General features: G+C 39.6%; 2 protein-coding genes across 3 annotated transcripts in view; one reads left to right on the forward strand and one right to left on the reverse strand.

Moving 5' to 3' along the window:
* The window catches only part of LOC102078017 (signal-regulatory protein beta-2), a 31,005-nt gene that overhangs the window by 441 nt on the left and 6,763 nt on the right, over window positions 1–23,801 (reverse strand). The window contains exons 1-4 of one of the 2 annotated variants that reach the window (XM_005465579.4): window positions 1,240–1,330; window positions 768–1,088; window positions 319–678; window positions 59–187 (exon numbers count right to left, since the gene is read on the reverse strand). In XM_005465579.4, coding sequence (XP_005465636.2) covers window positions 59–187; window positions 319–678; window positions 768–1,088; window positions 1,240–1,282 — 853 coding nt within the window. In that variant the 5' untranslated portion in view covers window positions 1,283–1,330. Of the gene's footprint in view, window positions 1–58; window positions 188–318; window positions 679–767; window positions 1,089–1,239; window positions 1,331–23,801 lie in introns of those variants that run through there. The other variant, XM_025910485.1, reaches the window with a different exon arrangement.
* LOC109203570 (uncharacterized) lies at window positions 18,187–20,544 on the forward strand. The gene is made up of 2 exons (XM_019363141.2): window positions 18,187–19,615; window positions 20,136–20,544. Exons 1-2 carry the CDS (start codon window positions 18,944–18,946, stop codon window positions 20,208–20,210), a joined length of 747 nt encoding a protein of 248 aa, XP_019218686.2. The 5' UTR covers window positions 18,187–18,943; the 3' UTR covers window positions 20,211–20,544.

Raw genomic sequence — 23,801 nt, forward strand, 5'->3', positions numbered from 1 at the left:
AATTAAATATCTAATAATTTATTTTTGTTTATAGCAGACTGTGAGTAAGTTCAATTACCTTTGTGATGATCACTGTTGTTTTTCTTGGTTATGTAAATGAGGACAGCAGTAATAAAGAGACTTATACACATGACAGCACTGAGCAGAAAAACAACTGTACTGGCTGTCTGTGACCACACACTGCTTTCTGGAACAATAATAAAAGTGAGAAAACGAAGTTATGTGTATATATATATATATATATGTATATTATCTGATTTATTAATATTTACTTACAAATATTATATGCATTAATTTAAGAATCATTGGGACAGATACCTTGAGTATCCAGTGTAGTTCCTTTTCCCGATAATATCTCCCCACATGTGGCCACAGCACAGTAGTAAGTCCCAGCATCAGTGGAGCTGACATTCTTAGAGAAGCGATAAACACATCTTTTCTGATGGTCAGATCTTTTCTCACATTTATCAGTTCTATTTTCATGAGTGTAGAGGATGTTTGGATGAGATTTATTAGATCCAGCTCTGAACCACAAAACATTATCATCTCCTGGACATGTCTTGTTCTCAGAATCAGAGAGGACTGAACACTGTAGATTTGCCGTGGTTCCTGGACACACTGGTTTTGATTCTATCGGCTGCTGTACGACAATATAGTTTGATGTCCTTTCAGTGTTTCCTGCGAAATATAAAATTTATTACAAAGACATTCTTCAAAAAAATACTCTGACACATTAAAAAGTTTGTAAAAGTTGGTCTGTTTATTACCTTTAACTAACAAATATGTTCCACTCCATTCAAGATTATGCCATGCTGTCATTCCACAATGATAAATTCCCTCATCCTCTTGGACCGTCTCCAAAATAGTCAGTTTGCTAAAATTGTTTGCATTCTTTGCAGAAAATCTTGATTTCAAAGATGCAGAATCATACACAGGTTCTCTATCTCGATATAGTGTCATGATTAATTTAAGTGTATCCCCAACACTCTGCCTGTACCAGTATACTTTACTGCTGATGTCTTTGGATATATCACATTTTAAGGTTGCTGGTTCACCAAGCTGAACCATTTTCACTGGAACCAGAGAATCTGAGTTAAAACAAAATGAAGAAAAACAAAATTTTGTTTTAGATGAATATCTTAAAAGTATTATTAACATAATTATTGATAAATCCTGACAAATCTATTCAACATAAATGATCAGGATTAAGATTTATGGACAGAAGAAATTAGCACTTACTTCCATGATGAAGAAGAAGTAATATCATCCATAACACCATCATCTTGACACTGCTCCTTCTCGGGGTTTTTCAGTAAGTTAAGTTGGTGAAAGGAGCATGTTGGGTTGGGCCATAAAAGAAATCTGATTGGTTAACACGGAAGAGACTCAAAAGTAAACTTCCTGTCACTCTGGTCTCATTTTGAGCTTTTTAAAAACACATCTTCTCTTTTCATCTTCTGTTGCAAGGTTTCACGTTGTTCACTTTTTATGTTTGACTGTCTCTGATTGATTTTAATTTTAAATCTTAAGCACAGAAACAGCAAATGGCAATTCTGCTCTTGGTTGCGATATGCACTGCAAGAAATACCTCAAATACATCAAACTCTGCACTTCAGAGGAAATTTGCAAGCAGAATGTTTCATTGCTAAGAGGTCATAACATCTTGTTTTCAGAAGACGTGAACAGCAACCTGAAACAATGCTGCATGGTTTTACTTCTTCAGAAAACAGAACAAATGAGTATTTTACTATTTATTCATATAGGAAACTACCTAGAAGCAGATATTTCACCAAAAGTCACCCACATTAACCACATGTCCAGAATAAGAGCAACATTTTAGTTGTGACTGTCAGTGGACTGAAAGTAGCTATTACTCTAACAGAGCAATCAAAGTGCTTTTTTACTGCAAGCCAATCCAATCCATCCAATCATACAAACATTCATACAAGCTCTTTTCCCAACACCTAAGCAGCATGATCAACATTTGTGGACACATTCACATTGGGAGAAACCAGGGGGGCAGTATCTTCATGAAAAATGATTCAACATGCAAAATAGATTAGCTGGGGAATGAATTACTAAGCTTTTGATCGGTAGAAGACTCACTTTTTTCCTGAGCCACAGCCACCCCAATCTGAGGATTGTCTCATTCAAAATAAGGAGACTTTATTATTTCAGGACAGGGTAGTAATAAGGAAATGTTGCAGAAATATATAAAGCATAAGTCCCAGCATATATCATGGCTGAGCACTGGGGGTCGGTGTGCATCTGTGAGGAGACTCACAAGAGACTGAGATGCTTATAAAGCTGACTCTGACTTTCCTCTCACCACTGTGAAATTACTTATGCTATAGGATCATTATTATATGCATGCATTTATTATGTGGAAACACAGGCAGCAGAAGCAAGTATAGGAACAAATTATCCTGCAGTTGATCATCTCAGCACATAGGTTTTCTTCACCTTAGGCAGTGTAGAAGATTCAGACTTTAATGTCAAGAAACTTTTATGAAACAATTATGAAAAGGATTCAGATCATTAGAAGGGGACAGTCAACTCCTACGCTGTTGAGTTTGAAAATAAAACAAAATCAATGTCATCAGTGTCTTGGGACAACATTTTCACATTAGTAGATATGAGAAATCACTTGGTTGACCAGATGTTTTAAGTTGAACCAGTTATTTTATAAAATACACCCACTTGATATGAAACTGTATATTTTAATCTGGTCCAATCGTTTTTTAAATGTATTAAAAAGATATTGAGCATCTTTCTCTTTGCCTCTTTGCACTTGGCTACAAACAGCCCCAGAGGTCACTGCTTGATGAAGACATAAGAAGCCACATCATCTGCAAAAAGCACAGACAAAATCCAAAAAACATTGAAACAAAAACCTTCTGCCTCTTGTCTGCCTTTAGAAATTATGTCCTTAAAATTATGAAAAGACTCATTGACAGAGGGCGAGCTGTAAATGATCTGGCCTGAAAACTGTCTTGATATCACACATTCTCAATGCACCCAACCCAGGCCAAGTACTATGAAGTCATGTTTAATGAAAGAGTACAGATGAAAGTCAGAACCCGCACCCACACCCAGAGGTTATACAGGGAGTGCAGAATTATTAGGCAAGTTGTATTTTTGAGGAATAATTTTATTATTGAACAACAACCATGTTCTCAATGAACCCAAAAAACTCATTAATATCAAAGCTGAATATTTTTGGAAGTAGTTTTTAGTTTGTTTTTAGTTTTAGCTATTTTAGGGGGATATCTGTGTGCAGGTGACTATTACTGTGCATAATTATTAGGCAACTTAACAAAAAACAAATATATACCCATTTCAATTATTTATTTTTACCAGTGAAACCAATATAACATCTCCACATTCACAAATATACATTTCTGACATTCAAAAACAAAACAAAAACAAATCAGCGACCAATATAGCCACCTTTCTTTGCAAGGACACTCAAAAGCCTGCCATCCATGGATTCTGTCAGTGTTTTGATCTGTTCACCATCAACATTGCGTGCAGCAGCAACCACAGCCTCCCAGACACTGTTCAGAGAGGTGTACTGTTTTCCCTCCTTGTAAATCTCACATTTGATGATGGACCACAGGTTCTCAATGGGGTTCAGATCAGGTGAACAAGGAGGCCATGTCATTAGTTTTTCTTCTTTTATACCCTTTCTTGCCAGCCACGCTGTGGAGTACTTGGACGCGTGTGATGGAGCATTGTCCTGCATGAAAATCATGTTTTTCTTGAAGGATGCAGACTTCTTCCTGTACCACTGCTTGAAGAAGGTGTCTTCCAGAAACTGGCAGTAGGACTGGGAGTTGAGCTTGACTCCATCCTCAACCCGAAAAGGCCCCACAAGCTCATCTTTGATGATACCAGCCCAAACCAGTACTCCACCTTCACCTTGCTGGCGTCTGAGTCGGACTGGAGCTCTCTGCCCTTTACCAATCCAGCCACGGGCCCATCCATCTGGCCCATCAAGACTCACTCTCATTTCATCAGTCCATAAAACCTTAGCAAAATCAGTCTTGAGATATTTCTTGGCCCAGTCTTGACGTTTCAGCTTGTGTGTCTTGTTCAGTGGTGGTCGTCTTTCAGCCTTTCTTACCTTGGCCATGTCTCTGAGTATTGCACACCTTGTGCTTTTGGGCACTCCAGTGATGTTGCAGCTCTGAAATATGGCCAAACTGGTGGCAAGTGGCATCTTGGCAGCTGCACGCTTGACTTTTCTCAGTTCATGGGCAGTTATTTTGCGCCTTGGTTTTTCCACACGCTTCTTGCGACCCTGTTGACTATTTTGAATGAAACGCTTGATTGTTCGATGATCACGCTTCAGAAGCTTTGCAATTTTAAGACTGCTGCATCCCTCTGCAAGATATCTCACTATTTTTGACTTTTCTGAGCCTGTCAAGTCCTTCTTTTGACCCATTTTGCCAAAGGAAAGGAAGTTGCCTAATAATTATGCACACCTGATATAGGGTGTTGATGTCATTAGACCACACCCCTTCTCATTACAGAGATGCACTTCACCTAATATGCTTAATTGGTAGTAGGCTTTCGAGCCTATACAGCTTGGAGTGAGACAACATGCATGAAGAGGATGTGGACAAAATACTCATTTGCCTAATAATTCTGCACTCCCTGTATGTACACGGTCTTGTACCTTCAACTTTTTCTTTTTTCAGTTTTTATTTTATTTTTTTGATCCATGTCAAATCTTTTTCTGCTCATGATTCACCCTGTAGCTTGTAAGTTTGGTTCAAGGCTTAAAATTCTTTATGTAACGATATTCTGAAATGTCACATGAATGAGGAATTCACTTCTGAAACCAGAGCCCTTAAAGTGGGTGGTCACCGTTTCTGTCTACAATTCAGCCCAAGCGGCCTGTGTTTATCTCAGTAATGAACTGATAACTCAACAGCAGTTAAGATGATGTTGTTGAGTTGTAATTGACAAGTCAGTAGTCAGTGAGAGGGCACCCTATCATGGTACCATACTGGAATTCACTGAGATACTGAGAACAACCTATTGTTTCACAAATGTTTGTAGAAGAAATCCACATGCCTAGGTGCTTGATTTTATACAGATGTAACTCAGGTGGTAGAGCGGGTCACCCTACTAACTGGAAGGTTGGAGGTTTGATCCCAGTCTGCTCCAGTCTGCATTCCAACCCCATGTTGCCCCATTGCATTGGTGAATGCATCCATCTCCAATGGATTGTATGAATGCTAGTAGTAAGCACTTAGAAACAGCATAGAGTAAAAAAAAAAAGTGCTTGTAAAGCGCTTTGAGTGCTCAGAGTAGAAAAACACTATATAAGAACCAGTCCATTTGCCATCTGGCTATGAAAGCGATTGGATGAATACCTGATTGAGTGAATATCTTCGGCAGTATAGTGTACATAAACATAGACTTACATTCGTTTATGTAACAGAACTGATAACTCACTGGAAAACAAGGGGGTTAAACCTAAGAAAGCTGTCTAAGGTGCTTCTAAGGCCACTTTTTTACGCCTGGCTGCAGCAATGATGTTAAGAAACCAAGGATCTACTATCCACTTTCACACTGTTTGTCTTTAAGCAGTCATTAGTTCCGGGAAAATCCACCTGTTAGCTATACTGTTTGGGTTTGTAAAGCACCTTATAAATGAGGACTGTCAGGGGTGGCCCATAGGGTCCGGGGGAAGATGCATATTTTTGAACTTTTAACTGTATATTTATGTTTTAGAGCTTTTCCTGCTGATAAAGACTTCCCCACTGCCATTCAAGCCACACAAAAGTAGTTAAAAAATAAACAATTAAATTATAGAAAAGTTCCTGTTTTTCATTGTCTGCTATAGAAATTTCAGTTTAAAAAAAAAAAAGAATTTTAAACAAGTAACTGGTACTTGTTTTTATAAACATGGGGCAGTCTGGGCAATGAGCTACCAGAACGTTTTCTGTAATTTTACACATTTGTCATGTAGAAAAACTGAGGTGGACTGTTGAAATTATGCTTTTTAAAAAATGTTATATTAATATATCTCTGGGATTAAACGTGTAGTTAAACGTCTTGTGAAACTCCCCTTTCTGTGGCCCTCATTTCTTGGATATTCTGAACTCCAGATGCTCAGAAAATCTTTTTCATACCAAGTGTCTTAAAATTGTGGTCCTCAACATGGTCCTCTCATACTGCATTGTATTATCAAGAGAACTGTTTCTGTTATATAGTCCACTCTCTTTAGAATAGAAACTCCTGTTGCTATAATGCAATAAGCCCCACATACTGCAGCCTCCATAATTCCAGTGCAGTTTAATGTCAATCAGCTTTGAAAAACTAAATATTACAGCTTTCATAAATGTATGATTTATTACATTCTTCTTTTTCTGCATGCAAATTAGTCTGGTTAATGATAAGAGTTTCAATGAATGCTGACATCTTGGTTCGGATATTGTATTTTGGTAAAACATACTAAATACCAAACTAATTCCTACAAATTGTGGAGCACAAACGTTGTAGAAGCTCCCCCTCTAGCATCCAGTGTTTTGTAACTGTGCTCCCTCCCTCTGTATGTGTTGCAGAGGAGCAGTTTATCAATGATGGGAACCTTGTGGAAGCCCGTGAAGCTGCTGAGGAGGATCTGCTGATCGTTCACACCAAACGCTACCTCAACAGATTAAAGGTAGCCTTGCTTGCTTTATCTCACCCATAGTGCAGCATGTATCACTTTGACTGGCATCATTTTTCTTCCATCTTTCCTGCTGTAACACATGAATTTAATCAAATTCATTTGACATGGAGTGTCACCTCACTGGAGAGGATGAAGTCTGAACCTGTATGCGAGGTCAAGACATTGTGACTATGATGTAATCGGGCTCACCTCCACGCATGGCTTGGATTCTGAGACGAATCTCCTGAACATGTTTTAAACTTTATACAAAACTGGAGTTACCTGCAGTGAGAGGTTGCAGACAGGGCTGGGTACACTTGCGTTCCTATGACTCGGTGCTGGTATGTTGGGGGTTTTTTTTCCCTTGTTGTATGAGAGTGCTGCTCCCCTACACTGTAAAATATAACTTGTTGTTTCAACTTAAAAATATGAGGTAAAGGGCTGCCTTAAAATTTTAAGTTAAGTCAAGAAATAGAGTTTGTTCTTATAACACAACCAATTGTTATCTTAATGAAAAGTTACATGTTGTCTAAACTTTCGTCTTAGTTTAGTTGACTGAGATTTGTTAGTCAGTTCAACTCCTTTAATTGTCATCTTTACTTGGGAAAACCCTTTCAGCTAAATTAAAATAATCTATTGTTTAAACTCTTGTCCTAGTTCAGTTGACTTGGGTTTTTTAGTTAATTCAAATACTTTAGTAGTTCTTTTAACTTAGGAATCTATTTTAGCTTAACTAACATAACCTGTTAGCTAAGTTGATTTAAGTTTATTAATTAACTGAGCTCCTTAAGGTAGCTGAGTGAACTTGTAAATCAGTTTCATTTTAATTATCAGAGTTGATTGACTGGATGTAAAGAAAAATGTGTATTAAACAGCTTAAGTTTTGTTTTGTTTTTTAAGCTTTCTAACATCCATTTCAGCAAAACTACCTGTTAGGTTTATCTTAGATCTCAGGTTTAAATATCTACATTCCTTTAAATAAATTTTCTGTTGTTTACAGAAAAAAAAATAAAAACCCACAGATTCCATTAAAGTCTATCTGATCATTTCATACAAGTATAGTACATAAGTTTGTTTTAAGAACATGACAAGACAATTACTAATGAGCACCCAACATTCACCATTTATTGTGCCATCTTAGTCATCTGAGAAACAGAAAAATCAGTGACGTAGCTCATCTTTCTCACAATCCATCAAAACTCAAAGGCTGCTCCCTGTGAAACAATAAATTTGAACTTGGTCTTGAGCCCAGTTTGGGTGAAGATTAAATTCTGACCAATACTCTAGGAGCAGTAGTGATTCTTGTGAAGTAACAACATAAAGTCTGCATTAATGTAATGTATCAACGGGACACTTGATATTTTAGAAAAGTTATTCTTTACATTTGCAAAATTTTTAAACTTCATTGTGCTCAGTCACACCTGTTAGCATAAAACTTGAAATATTAAAATAGTACAAAACCTTTGATAAGTGACAGTAAAGATCAGTTTATAACAACTAAGACATCAAACTCTTGTATTTGTCTTCGTTTACAATTGCAACAAATTCCACAGAACCAATATCTCTGAAAATGAGTGCATGCTTCTGAAACATTTGATAAGATGGATATTTCAGAAACATCAGTTTGAGTCTGCTCAATTGCAAAACAAAGGAAAAACTACTGACTTGCATGAGATAAGCATCTGCAGAGTCCACCATTATATTGTTGTTCACATAAGTTTCTTAAACCATGAACAAATGAGTAATTGTCTAATCTGGAATGTAAAGTGTAGTCATTTAGTGACATACAAAAGTGAGAATGAGAACTTGCAAGAATAAAAAAACAAACAGTAAAATAAAAACTGTCATTAACACTAAGGCAATTGTATGCTGTGAGCATACAATTACAGTTCTGCATGGCTTTCTGCAAGAGTCTGTTTCTTAGACCATGCACTAGTGAGATGCACTGCCTTCCACCAATGTTCATTAGGATGTTCTGAATGGCTTCAAAGATGTCCTTAAGTTCCTTTGGATAGTGTATGTTGAGGGCAAAAAGAAGGCCCATCAGCATGGAAATGGCACTTGAGACATTCCTCAGATTAGACAGGATTACTGCCGCCTCAAGGACAACCAACACATCGATGATGTCTTCTTCTTTCACCATCGCAATGCCAACTTTCATCCTCTTAGAAAACGTGTCTTCAATACCTGTCGGCTATAAAAGGGTTCAAAGACAAAAAAAAAAAAAAAAAATTACACAATTACAATTACACAATATCCCTTGTGCTTAACAATTCATGTCTTTCCAAAGAAGAGCCATACTGATGCTTTGGATGATGGTGATTGGCTTTGGGTAACACTTATTAGTTGTTAAAGTTTTTTCAGAATGAGATATGCACCCCCATGTTACAAATCCATTTCTTGCTTTAAACAAAGACCATGTTCATAAATAACTGAGCATGTCTTCAATTGCAGAATTCAAACAAAATTTTCAATTTAAATGGTAAATGGCCTGTATTTGTATAGCGCTTTACTAGTCCCCTAAGGACTCCAAAGCGCTTTACACATTCAGTCATTCACACACATGGTTGGATGACTGAATCGTGACTCAAGAGTTGACAGTTCGTCTTATAATCGGAATGTTGCCGGTTCGAGCCCCGGCTCCGACAGTTTCAGTCGTTGTGTCCTTGGGCAAGACACTTCACCTGTTGCCTACTGGTGGTGGTCAGAGGGCCCGGTAGTGCCAGTGTCCGGCAGCCTCGCCTCTGTCAGTGCGCCCCAGGGCGGCTGTGGCTACAATGTAGCTTGCCATCACCAGTGTGTGAATTTAAATCTACTTATGCTAAATATTGGCTGTGCTCTAAACCAAATCTGGCTGAGAATACATGAAATGTGCAAACTGCAGCTACACTACAGGATCAGATTATGGCTCCATAGACAATGCTTCTTTAATCAGTTTATTGATTAAAGTTTATTTTTCCCCCTATATTAACAGCATGAAAAAAGAGCATATAGACATGGCTGAACAGGTTGCATAATTGGCACTGAATATCAACATCCACCTTTACCCAGCTGCCCAATGACTCTCGGCCAGTAACCTTTAATTGCTTACCCAGTCTACACAGTCTCTTTTCCAGGGTCCAAGACATTTCACCAAAGTATTGCCCCCCACAGCTGTAGCAGCCACTGCAGCCCCTTAAATATCCTAATATCTCTGCCATTACAATATACAATGTGAGAAATCAAACGTAAAGCTGAAGTGAACAGTACAGCAGCGAAATGTCAAAGACCCTGGTGAAGACATGAATAAACACAAGACACTAATAATATCAATGCTAGCTTGCCAGTTAGTTACTCTGAAACCTAGACCAAATCCAGTGTCAAAGATCTTGTAATAATACATTTGGTGAGAAAAAAGTACACATGTTATCATGTGGCACCTATTGTTTCATAGATGCCATATGTTTCATTTAAAATCCACTGTGGTGCTGTCATTATTAAATTTACTAAAAGAAACAATGCTAACCTTCACAGTCTTGAAAGTGTGTGAGGGATCTTCCTTTAGAAAAGGAAGGTGAGGTCCTCTGTCCTCTTCCTTTGTGTAGGGCTCTGGTCAAAGAAGTCAAAACCAAAACCAAAACATTTTTTAAACAGTGTTTATAAAGCATGTAGACAGCTCCAAATTCACAGCTTTTTGATACATAATTCCATCAATATATGATTATCATTGGAGATTTTGAATCAGGCTTATCAGGACATTCAAGTAGAATATGATATCCAACCTACCACCAATATACACAGATTCTGTAAAAGTTACCACACTAAATGTCCGGTTGTGAAATATGATGACAGACTTTACTTATCAGCTTTCTTTCAATGAGTTCATCAGTTGAACTGGATAACCTAAAACTTAAACAAAGGATTAGATTTCGCAGTTGAACACTTACATCATCACCGAAGCATCTTATGAGCCTAGTTAGCCCTCCTATGCCGCTCTTGATTTTCTACAGCTCCACGAACCTCTCCATAATGGTCAAGCACAGCAAAAAGGAACCCTTTCAGGTCAACAGATGTAAGACGGGCAAATTCTGCTTCAACCTGAGCAATAGAAGAAGAGGGGTGGAGAGTACAGGCAGAATAAAAAAAAGATTCTTTGAGACCCAAATTTAAGCAAACAGTCATCTGAGGCCCATTAGAGAAAACACAAACACACAAAAGCAAACAAACAAAAAGATGCACTTTACCTGCCGTTCAGCAAACAAGGAAGTTCAGAGAACAATAAGCTCTGTCTCGAAATCTTTTAAAGTAGAATGATTGTGAAAATGACTTATGTGATGTAAAACTTTAGTAAACGTGCGATTAAAAGAACACTGAGTAAAAGGACAAGTAACAATTTCCTTATTCCTCAGATGTTTACCTTGTGAGCAATACTGTTTTAGTCCAACTGTCTCATTAAAGTTACACAACAGGCTTTTTACATTAAAGCCAGCAAGTCCATTACATACTCCCTTTTTAGATCTGAAATACTGTGCACATTCTGTGTATATGTAGTGGACAGCAATTTACCCAAAAGAGCGCAAAGTTTGCAAGTCCACCTCATTTAAATGACAAAGACAGATGTGATCATCTAGACCTGTGAAAATAAATTAATGACAAACTTGCAGTTATGGATGTTATTACAACCACAAGAACCTAAACAGTCTGCTCCATTGCTTTTGTTAATGAATCATTTGTTGGTAGCACGTCTGAATATTTAGTTTATGCCACCTGCATGTGATCATCAATAGTGCCATATTACTTCTTAAGAAGTACCCTGACACTACAATCTTTATATCATTTGTTCTACAGAGCTATTAAGTTACAATATAATCTGTGGTGTTTCCAGTATGACAAAATGCACAAATTGTAACTTACCATTTGACTCCACTGACAAAAATAAATCCCCAGCATCAAGTTTGGCTTCACAGACCTAAAATAAGTAAAATAAAAATATATGTTATAATTATATTGTTTTCGCCATTTATTAATGTTTGCTAATTTTCTGACATATAAACAATATTAGTTTTGTTACAATACAGGGAATGCAGTTTAATTAAAAGGTAAATTATGCAAAAAAACAAAAACAAAAAACTTCTGCAGTATACCATGCCAAAAATCAGTGTCTCTGATGCCAATTATTTTATCACTACAGCTCTTTTAGTATGGAAACTCACACAATCTAGTCATACTAGTCACAAGAGTTCAAAAATAAGTTAAAATAGTGAGCTGTTGTTAAGCATCAAGCATTTCAGGGTAACAAATAACTGCACAATAGAATTAAAGCAAAAAATAAACACACTGGAGGACTATCTGATAAAAACTAATATAATGCTGGTTTGTAGACCATATTTTGTCTCAGTCCTCAGTGCACTCTTGCAGCTTAGCATGCAGCAGTTAATAACAACTTAAGTGATTACATAGGGGTAAACAGATGACAACAAGCATCGGAGTCCTGCCAAAAAGTTCTTTTTGAACCCAGCCAGTTATTGGAAATATTCCCAAAATGAACTTCCACCAAAATACAACAGCCTGTGAACTTGAAAGAAATTTACAAGTACAAAGACAATATGAAATAAGCTTTATTAATTAGCTGAGTTAGCTTGCTAATATCGCAACAGTGGTTGAGTGCACAACCTTAAAGCTAGCGGCACAATACTTGTGATTTGGTCAGTGCCACATTAAACCCATAAAAAAAAGGCCATGTGTCAGTTTATTAGGTCAAGTTTGGTCATGACACACAAGCTGGACCTTGTCGGCTAAAGTTACATTAGCTAAAGCAAACATTTCGGTAAAAGAGAAAACCCACGTCATGCCATAAATTCAAAACATGTTCCAACTTTTGTAGCTCTCTTTCCTTATAGTTATAACCAATGTTACTCACCTTGAAAGCATATTCCAAAGAAGACGATTAGAAAACGTCCAAGTAAAGTGAGCATGTCGTTAACCGCCAATTCCCCATGATGCACCTCGGTAGGAGTCACGTGAGGCAGTTTTGAATCCTGCTGTGCTCAACTTACCCACATTGTCAAGTTCACATAAGTTTCTGATTTAGCTGGACATGAGTTTTCAAGTTAGCTTTTTTTGGTGTAATTGGGACGTTTTTAACTTGTAATTCTATGTTATAACAACAACTTCAGTCATCTATCGTCAAACTGATATAGAATAATATGTTGAAATAACAAACATCTAGAATTACATTTTACAGTGTACGATCAGCGCCTGCTCCCCTACCCGTACTGTGCTCCGTGCTGACTGTCATCTGTGGCAGTTCAGACTATCTAGTCTTCCTCAAGTCTCTGGGTGGGATGGTGGAAGGTACCCCAGCTGTGTACTCCATTTTCTTACTGGGAGAGTTAATGCCCACATAGAATAGGATAGAAATTGAGATATCCTTTATTGTCCCTCATTGGGAAAAATCTGGTGTTCCAGCAGCAGAGTGACAGGCAGATTCAAAAAACAATTTACAACATAATGAAAAAAAAAAACAGTCATTAAGATAATAAAAAAATTAAAGTGATTAAAAATAAAAGATGGAAAAACTGTGCAAATAACAGCAGGGATATGGGCAATGACATTGCAACCTAGAGGGAGTAACTGGGGGGAATGACCTGCACAATTTGAACCTGAGCCATGTTCTGTCAATGAATCTCTGTGCTAATAATGAACAACATGCTCAAAGATAAGGGTATTCTCAAGTGCACATGGCACCAGGATGATCTAGGTTGTAGGGCCGATGGATTTTGTAATCAAATTGTCAGATTTGCAGGTGAAGGTGCGAGCAGAGCTGTCAGCTGATCACCACCTGGTGATGAGTTGGATCAGGTGGATACCTGACAGGTATGGCACAACCAAATGTATAGTGAAGGCGTTGGGAACATTGTGATGTTCCTGGGGTTTATGGGATTTGCCCAGAGTTCCTTAAGGCTCTGGATGCTGTAGCTCTGTCTTAGATGATGTACCTGTGCAAGACATGGAAGCTGGGGACAGTGCCTCTGAATTGGCAGACTTGGGTGACGATTCCCCTCTTCAAGACAGAGCATCAGAGGGTGTGCACAAACTTTAAGGGGGATCAGTCTCCCCTTCGAGATGGTTCAGGCTTCTTACTAGGATGTCTCCTGGAGGTCTGGGTATAGTGTTTCAGGTGTGTCCTACCCGGAAGAGGGCCTGCTTGGATAAACTGTAGAGATTACGTCTTTCAGCTGGCTTGGGTATGTCTAGCTTTCCACTGCATGAGAACTAGAGGAGGTTGCCCAGAAGATGGAGGTCTAGCCTCTACTTAGACTGCTGCCCCTATAATCTTTTCACCCTAACCTGCTGCACATTAGAGCAGGGCGATATGACCAAAAATATTTATCACGATATACATTTGAAAATTTGCGATAACGATATAACTGACGATATAATTAACACTAGACAAAATACTTTACAACTTCACAACTTTATTAGTGCAAGAAACCCCATCAATGTATTTTCACTTAAACAAGCAGCTGTTTTTTTATGTGCATTAAAGTTATATAAAAATTTAACAGTGCAAATGCAAATTCCTTGCTGACAGTTTAACCAAAAGGCATTTCCAGTGGAAATTGGCCGACATATCCTCAGCATAACCATGTATAATATCCACAAAACTTAAAAAGAGGTTATACACACACACACACACACAATATGGTAATATTATGTTGAAGCACAGTACGTATCACTCCGCGAGGCGCCTGCCTACGATAGCCGTAATGCTCCGACAATCCATCAAGTGGTGCGGCTTCGTAGCTTAGCAAAGTCGTACTAAAACATTTGACAGATTTGCGAGCGCCGTGTACCACATAAAATCGTTTCGAGGTCAGTAAACACAACCAGAATTCATACATAAGGCACACGGGATTATAAGGTGCACTGTCGATTTTACAGAAAATCAAAGGATTGATTTTAAGTGTGCCGTATTTTCCAAAAAACACGGTAATAACGACGGCCCGCTAGCATGCTCTACCAAGAATAGTGCTTTGTTGTGTATCTGACGGGCGAAAGCTAAACCAGTTCCACACCACTGAAGTTGCAGCATTTTTACAAACCAGTTCTGATTCATCCGTTTCATTTAACGATCCCCTTTTGCCCTTCTCATTCTCCGTTTCCGCTGTGCTTTTTCCGCCATGTGTGTATGAAAACAAAGGCACTGCACATGCGCATTTTACCTATATTCTATCGCGATATTTAATTTTCTTATCATTGCCCAACATTATACCGGTATTACCGTGAACGGTGATATGGCCCAGCCCTACTGCACATCTTTTCTAGTTCTGTCTCTCTGCCTAACTAATCAATGCAAGCCCTTTTCCCCTTCTTTGACAACACTTCTGTAACACGTATTGCCTGTCTTAACTCTTTCCTGAACTCTATGCAACATTCTTTATTCAACTTCCACCATTTAATCCTTGGCTTCACTTGCTTCTCCCCTGCCAATACCTTGCAGTCTGCTCTCTCTTTCACCTTCTGCATAAGATGTAGTCTCCTCCACGCTTATACATCACTCCTGTTTTATCCTTTTCACAAAATCCATCACTATTTTTCTATTATACTTTTTTTTGTCTCTTTAACACCATACCTTCCCAGCACCTCCTCATTACTTCTGTTCATGTCCACTGAAGTCTGCTCAAGTCTCTATCACGTCATCCATCTTACCTCAGAATTCTTCTTTCTCTCCAGTCAGTTATCAGTCACCAATCAGTCCTCATCTGATTAATCCTTCATCCTCAGGGAATGGCAAATCCCCTTTGAGCGTTTGTGATTTTAATTTATCATCTAGAGGGACTGATTAGCGTCTACATTTATTTACCTTTCCCTTAGTGGATTTGGGAATTTTGAGCTGTCTGTGGATGTCAGGAATACTGACGTTCCATTGTAAAGCTCTTCTAGTGATGGGTCGTTCGCGAACGAAATGGCTCTTAGAGCCGGATCGTTGAAGTGAACGACGCGAGCCGGCTCCTTATCGCGAGCCGTGGGTTTTTTTTTTCTTTCTCTCACCCTCTCTCTCTCTCTCGCACTTTTTTTTCCGCTTCACTCCGCACGCGAGCCTTGTGCTTTGCGCTGGGCAGAGGGGGGAGGGGCGGTAGTTACAGTCGCAGTAGCAGAGGAACAGAGCGGGAGGGAGAGACAGAGAAAGAGAGCCAGGGACAACAACGTCACATTAAAAAGGTATAGTAATCATCCACAACTATTTTCAGTTGCAGATGAGAAAGGATTCATTAAGTTTATTCATGCAGGCCCATATGACAGAGAATATGCATCTTCTTTTTCATATCTTAATTTATATTTAATTGTGTTGTGGTTTGCAGTGTTTTCTGTTGTTTCATTTTAAATTTGTTTAAAAGGAAAAGCTGAAAATTTAAATAGTTAAAAGCTGAACAGTGACTAGTTGGTTTTTGTATTATATGATTTATTTATTACATTTTATGTGGAGTGAATAAATAAAAGTATATTTACGGTGGCCCCTAGAGACAAAGCAGCACGTACATACTCCAAAACACGTAAAAACTCAGAAGCACGTAAAAACTCCAAAACACATTAAAACTCAGGCTACGTCCACACGTACCCGGGTATTTTTGAAAATGGAGATTTTTCTATGCGTTTGCACCTTTCGTCCACACGTAAACGGCGTTTTCGGTCACTGAAAACGGAGATTTATAAAAACGCCTGTCAGGGTGGATATTTTCGAAAACTCCGTTTTTGCATTTACGCGTGGATGAGGAAAACGGAGAAAACGCAGCGTCAAAGATGTGCGCCTTTTTTGACGTCACACTGTGCGCCACGTTTTGTTTCGGTGAAATTAATTTCTACAATACTGTTACTGTTAATTGTACTCTCTGCAGTGTTTAAATGCTTACATATACACACACAGTTACTGTCCCTCCACACATACGACTCGGTTCTGCTTCTATGCCCCATCTTTGTTTACTATTTCCCACCGAGGCTTCTAGACTTCTGATTGGCCAACATTTCTACACGTTTAGGAATATATCGGCACCTGTTGCTTTGGCATGTTCCTAGCAGCGTTTTCCTTCATTTCTGCATTTACATGTGGACGGGATTATTTTTTAAAACGAAAACGGAAAATCTCTGTTTTCAAAAATACCCGTGTACGTGTGGACGTAGCCTCAGAAGCATGTAAAAACTCCAAAACATGTACAAAAGACAACAGAAGTGCTCCAGAATGCTAGGCGCAGTGTTGAGCTTTTGTTACCTAGAGGCTACACAAGCCAGCAAGTACCAACGACCGGTGTGTGGTAGTAAGAGGTAAATGAACTTTTTTTTTTTAATTATTTGAATATATATGAGTGCTTGTGTATAAATACACAAACAATATACATATGCTTTCAATTGTGTAATTTAAGTGATCTAGGTAGCTCTGCTTTGGAAGTTCAGTTAACGCTAGAAATGCGTTTTAGAGTTTGTACGTGCTTTTTGGAGTTTGTACGTGTCTCTAGGGGCCACTGTATATATTTATATATAAACATATATAAATAAAACCACTGTTTTTACATTAGCAATTCCTTTTGTGCATAATTTTATATTATTGTAATAATAACTTAATTAAAGCAACAAAACAACCTGAAGAGCCGGTTCGGAGCCGAAAGAGCCGGCTCTTTTTAGTGAGCTGAGCCGAAAGAGCCGGCTCTCTAAAAAGAGCCGGAAATCCCATCACTAGAACGTGGCGCGGCGCTTCCACGTGCAGTGTCTACCGTCACTCACGAGTAAAAAGACTGCAACATTAACATTAGCATTGAAGGCTAAATAGAATTTTCGACACATCTCCTCCTCTATTAAAGCTCGTTTTCAGCAACCGAACACCAAGAAACATCAAGAAAACCTCACTGCACCGACAGAATACCGTGAATTTTATATAAGTTTGAATTACTTACCGTTTGTGTAAAATACTCCAAGCAGCAACATGGCAGGCATCCACCACGGTGTAACCAGCAGAAGCACTTGGAAAATCCGCCGGCAGAGCAAACTATTAATTGATCCACGGGTTTACCTGGGCAGAAGCCCAGGGGCCTATCAAGATAAATAACTCTCTTCAGAGTTCATTTGCTTGGACTTGAATAACACTGTTTAATAACTCCAACACTGAACACTATTTGAATCAGAATGTGTTAAAATGACACTTTGAGAGTGGAAATCAACTCTAACATGTTTAACCCTGAAATTTTAACACTCCAGTTTTTGCTGTGTACACAGACGGATGGATGGGGTTTTCCTTCGTCTTAGCTGGGCAGGTGGGCTGTGGAAGCAAGAGGTGGAGTGTGGAGGCTTTTGTTCCATCAATTTCTCTTCTTTACCAAAGACAAGTCTGAAAGAGAGTTACTCCTCTCTGACGTCTCAGATGGATTCACTTGGTGGAAATCTTTCATTGCACTAACAGTAAGTGAACTGGTTTCAACTTGAGTAAAGTTATTTTCACTTCACCTGCCTCTTATATGCTCTGTATGTTTGGGGATGGACTTTCTGTGGATTGGGACTCAGATTAAAACCCCAAATCTGTTTACACCCAGAGAAAGTGGAAGCATAAGAAAGGAGAGAACTTGACATGACCTTAAGTAACAACAAATCAAAAGCTGAACTCTCACACTGAAGAGTGTAACCATTTTATTAAGAAAGTAATAAAAATATGACCATGCAATAATTTCAGAAACAGCAATGGTGTATGTCCAATGAGTGAAAAAGGGAAAAGTGTGTTTTATGCTATATTCTCAGTGTTGTCATTGTAATATAACAATATGGTTGGGTGAATAAGGCAGTCTTTTCTAATCTTAGAAGTAAATACAGTGCACATTTTTTCATAACATGCTTTGTAAAACTGTTGGTGCAATGCAGTGTTCAATAGTGTATACAGCAATGTGGAGCTTGTTTATGTCTTCAAACTGACGCGGTTCCATTCGGTTTCTCTGATGCCAACTTATAAATAAACTATCGTCAGTTGCGGCCCTGTCTGAAACAGCACAGCTCATCAGAGGACAACATTTAATCCAACAACAAAAATTAACAAGCCACTAAAACCTGACTGGAGTTTTTTTGTCAGGCTATAAATTAGCCAAGCTGCTACAGGACTCTGATAATCAGAAGAGGAAGCTCGCTTCACAAGTGGAAGAGCTGAAGAATCAACTCCAAAGTGCTGAGACTCTGTGTGCTTGCCTAGAAAAAAAGGCTGCTCAAGGGGCCGCCAAGCTGGAAGAACAGAAAACTCAAATAGAGCACCTCCAAAGGCAGATGAAGGAAAAGGATACGACTTTGCAGAGTGCTATGAGACACGGTAACAGACTTCTCAGTCAGATCAACGTCATGATGGCACAGAATACATCAATGAAACAGTCAACTGAAAAGGTAGATCGGCTACATCAACAGCTGGACAGGGTGACAAATAAACTAAAACATGAGAGAAGTCTGAAGAACAAGTACATGAATGCAGAGAAGAAAGCAAAGAAAGAGGTACGAAGGTTGCAAAAGATCTGTGACACCTTGAAGCAGCAAAAGAATAACAACAGGGAGCTACTAGCTAGTGCAGCTCTTCAACGAGAACACGGGCAAATTCAACATCATCTCAACCAGGAGAACAGACTGCACGTGGAAAGCGCATTAACAGATGTGTTACTCATCAGAGACCGGAGGGCCACGAGGGAACACCTAGAACAGCAAGAATGTGAGCGCCTAGCCCAGCAAAATGACACCTTGGAGAAGGAGCAGTCACTTATCAGAGAGGTGGAGAGACTAAGATCACAAAACAAAGAGCTGATTGCAGCCAGCCTCACAGTTAACACTGCTGAGATGAACATGAAGGTTTCAGAGCAGGAGGAACACCTTGTCCCCGAATCACAGGCCGTCAAGCTCCTGGGGGAAGCTGCTGGTCCATTAGAAAATCTCCCAGGAAAAACAAATAAGAATTGTTACGACTGTTGTCGTAATTAACATATGTAAATTTGAGTGTGCAGGTGCTCCTCCATGATTGGTGCATCCAGGGCGGATGGATCGTACCGATTGGCTCACGACCGGGAGGCAGCGCATAAGAAGCCACCGCCAGGGACTGCCAGGTCATTCATCCTCCGCCCAACCCAGCCGGCAGACCGTTCACTGTGTCACTATGTTTGTGGAATGTAAGAGCATGTAGGGGTGGACCGCCTTTTTGTTTGATTAGTTTTCTTCTGTTTTTGTTAGGTTAGGTAGGGAGGAAAGTACTTGTCATTTGGTTTGGTTCTTTTGACTAGGTAAGTTGTACTTATTCCTGAGTTAGGCTACCTTTTGTTTGTTGTTTTGGCCTTGGGTTCACCCTGAAGTTATAATTTGCTCCCTTCCTTTGTTTAAATGCACTTATTGTAAATAAATCACTGTCACAAAGTATTAAGTGTGTGACGTGCTGCTTGGGGTTGGACAGGGATGGATCACCCTAGACGGGCCATAACAGAATACATTGTGGAAAAGATTCCTCATGGCTGTGGGCCTCAAACAGAAAAAGAAAGCCCCAGAGTCCGCCGAAAAATGAGATTAGATCTTGAATATCAAGATCTTGAATAAAATGCTAATATAGAATCCTGCTATACGAGTTATATTTTTTTTTTCAAATTTATTAAGAGGTCCTACAGTCAATACTAAATGCTTCCAAACCTATCTTTTCAAATTGCTCCTTCATACAGATGAGTCTCACGATTTCTGCTTAAACAGAGCAGTTGATTTCATTTAAGAATTGCATACATGTATTTTTTAAGCTTATATTACATATTTGTAGGTTTAATTAACAATCAGCTGATTAGACACATTTTAAACAGATTTTAAAATGATCACTTCTAGTTTAGTCAGGTCTTCTATGTATTAGTTATAGTTGTGGTGTGATGCACATGTGGTGACCTATTATTTTGTGAACTGTTCAGATGTGCTTGGGAAAAGAAATGTTGTTTTATTGCATAAAATAGTGCTGCTCGGTACACACGGCCAGAAGAGGAAAAAACAATCCCAGTGTTTCTGACTCTAGCTTATTGTTTCAGTGAACCACCTGTCACCCCACTCAAAACAGGCTCGAACCTGTTGGTTTCTTTGGTTTTTCAACATGCAGTATAAAAGTGTCATCACGCTCTGCACTGGCAAAAAACATGTTCTAAAAAATTTTAAGCACTTATTTCTTAAATCCAGCTTCACTGAGAATGTTAAATCTTCACTGAAAATAAGCTCAGCTTCACTGAGAATGTTAACCTCCTAAGACCCGAACTCTTTGTCGGGAGTGCTGGAATGTTATGCTGCTATTATTTGCTGCTATTTTTATAATCATCATTACCATTTCATTATTAATAGTGAGGTTGCATTCAGATGTTCAAATATATTGGTATTATATAAGTCTTTATTACAGGTCCAAGAAGAACCACTTTAAACTGGAGTTGAATCTATAATTTTAAATGTTTTTCAATGCTCCTATATAATAATCTTAAATGTTTCTGTGTAGACTGCAGGGACAGGAAATACACTCTGTGCCAAAATGAGACAGGAGACACTTCTGCAAGGCATGCTTCTGCAGAAGTGAAACTGAAAGCAGAATCTGAGTGCAAGCCAAGAGCAGGTTGTTTAGTAGAGGCTTTTGATTAAAACATTTATTCAGTAGATTACATATATAGTTCCAGTTAGGTTATTACATGTAAGGATGAGCCTCTGTTCTGGTGAAAGGTCAGAAGTGCAACGGGTAAGATGAGAGAGCATTGAAGGGGGAGACACACATACACACACATACAGACACATATAGTGAGAGAGGTCATGACACGTACGCAGTACACAGCACGCACGCGCCCCCGCACGTGCACGCACATACATATTAGATAGACTCATTTATATAGGTAAGAGTTTATAACTGCAAAGTTTGGGTGCGTACATGGTAGTCTGTTCCAGGAAGTACACCAGATGTCCCAGAGATAAGCGACAGCGAAGACGAGCTGGGGGAAGCACCTGGCTTCGACGCGAAGATGATGTTCTGTTTTAAACTATGTCAAAGTTAACTGAACGTTTGTGGTTTTGCATTGACGTATGCTGTATTGTGTCTGAGAGGGGGGGGAGCAGTATCACTCCCAACCCTATAAAACCTTTGTTTTGACTTTTGTAAAGCAGTTCAATACTGATTGGGCTGTTGAACTCACACATGTGTTCATTAAAATGCTGTCTAATTGCACCCGGCTGGATCTGTGGTTATTTTTGGATTTCCCCTCAATATCGGAACCTTAACATCTTCCACGGCATGCATTTTTAATTTCTCTTTGATATTTGGGCTGATTGGCACCTGATGACTGTAAAAACAAAGAATTACCAGATTTTTTTTTAAACCAAATTTTTGTTTCTGAGAAAAATGAGATCCACATATGAGCATATTTGTTTAAAATTTCAATAGAACAGTGGCAGTGTAATGTCCTCATAAGTGGATATCAGGCCCTTGTAGAGCAAAATGTAGTATTTTGGTCTAGACAACCCAAAATGTGATGTCCACATTTGTGGACGCCAGGTCCAAGGAGGTTAAGTCTACGTAAGTGTTTTTTTTAAAACCAGTGCTCCATGTAGTATTTCATGTCCACTCTAATGTCATTGTCTTTATGAATGACTTTTATACGTGGCTGGAGTGACATTGATGAGTACACAGACTCAGTCTGCGGATTTATCAGGAAATACGTGGAAGATGTTGTCCCATCCAGAACAGTTAAATCCTTCCCAAATCAAAAACCCTGGATTAACAGAAATGTTCGCACGGAGCACCGCTTTTGCCTCCGCGAACACATCGGACTACAAACATGCACATTACCAACTCCAGAAGACAATCAAAGCAGCCAAACATGAGTACAGGCACAGAGTGGAGCAACAGTTTGAAGACCCTTGGAGTATGTGGCAGGGACTAAACACGATCGCAGATTTTAGAGGGAAAACCAGCACACCGCAGACCACGGCCTCTCTGTGTGAGGATCTAAACGTATTCTACGCTAGATTCGACACAGCGAACACCATGAGACCGGACAGTGTGCGCACCAAGGATGACGTCAGTGCACACACTGTGTCTGAGGAGGATGTGCGGAAGTGCTTCAGGAAGGTGAACGCACGCAAAGCTAGTGGTCCGGACGGGATTCCCGGCCGCGTCCTCAAGTCATGCGCAGCTCAGCTGGCTGGAGTTTTTACACACATCTACAACCTTTCCCTCTCTTTCTCTGTAGTCCCAGCCTGCTTCAAAATGGCCACCATCGTCCCTGTACCCAAATCCTCCACCATCTCCTCATTGAATGACTGGCGACCTGTAGCCCTGACCCCCATCGTGAGCAAATGCTTCGAGAAGCTGGTCAGGGACTTCGTTTGCTCTTCACTACCTGACTCACTGGACCCTCTACAATTTGCATACCGCCACAACAGGTCCACTGATGATGCCATAGCCCTGACACTCCATGCTGCCCTGTCACACCTGGAGAAGAGAGACACGTATGTGAGAATGCTGTTTGTAGATTACAGCTCAGCATTCAATACCATCGTTCCCTCGAAGCTGGACAGGAAACTACAGGATCTAGGACTGAGCAGCTCCCTCTGCAACTGGATCCTTAGCTTCCTGTCTGACAGACGCCAAGTAGTCAGACTGGGCAGCATCACCTCATCCCCCAATCACACTGAACACTGGTGCTCCACAGGGGTGTGTACTGAGCCCTCTCCTGTACTCACTCTACACCTATGACTGCACGGCCACTAGCAACTCCAACATCATTGTGAAGTTTGCGGACGACACTACAGTGGTGGGTCTTATCACCAACGGTGATGAGACAGCCTACAGGGAGGAGGTCAGCGCCCTGACCCACTGGTGTCAAGACAACCATCTCACCCTCAACGTCGCAAAGACAAAGGAGTTGATAGTGGACTTCCGGAGGTGCAGAGAGAAGTACACACCCCCATCACTATCAACGGCGTTGCTGTGGAGAAAGTGAGCAACTTCCGCTTCCTTGGTGTACATCTGGCTGAGGATCTTACGTGGTCAGTACACATAAACAAAACAGTGAAGAAGGCGCAGCAGCGCCTCTTCTTTCTCAGGAGACTGAAAAGATTTGGCATGAGCCCCCGCATCCTCAGGACCTTC

Source organism: Oreochromis niloticus, linkage group LG2, assembly GCF_001858045.2.
Source record: "Oreochromis niloticus isolate F11D_XX linkage group LG2, O_niloticus_UMD_NMBU, whole genome shotgun sequence".
In the NCBI taxonomy this organism is placed as follows: domain Eukaryota; kingdom Metazoa; phylum Chordata; class Actinopteri; order Cichliformes; family Cichlidae; genus Oreochromis; species Oreochromis niloticus.

What these genes read in the sequence shown, in the direction of transcription:
- LOC109203570 (XM_019363141.2), top strand. Translation starts at nt 18,944, where the DNA reads ATGAAGGAAAAGGATACGACTTTGCAGAGTGCTATGAGACACGGTAAC. An exon ending in CAGGAAAAACAAATAAGAAT is followed by an intron (nt 19,616 to 20,135) that starts TGTTACGACTGT and finishes CCATAACAGAAT; the next exon opens with ACATTGTGGAAAAGATTCCT.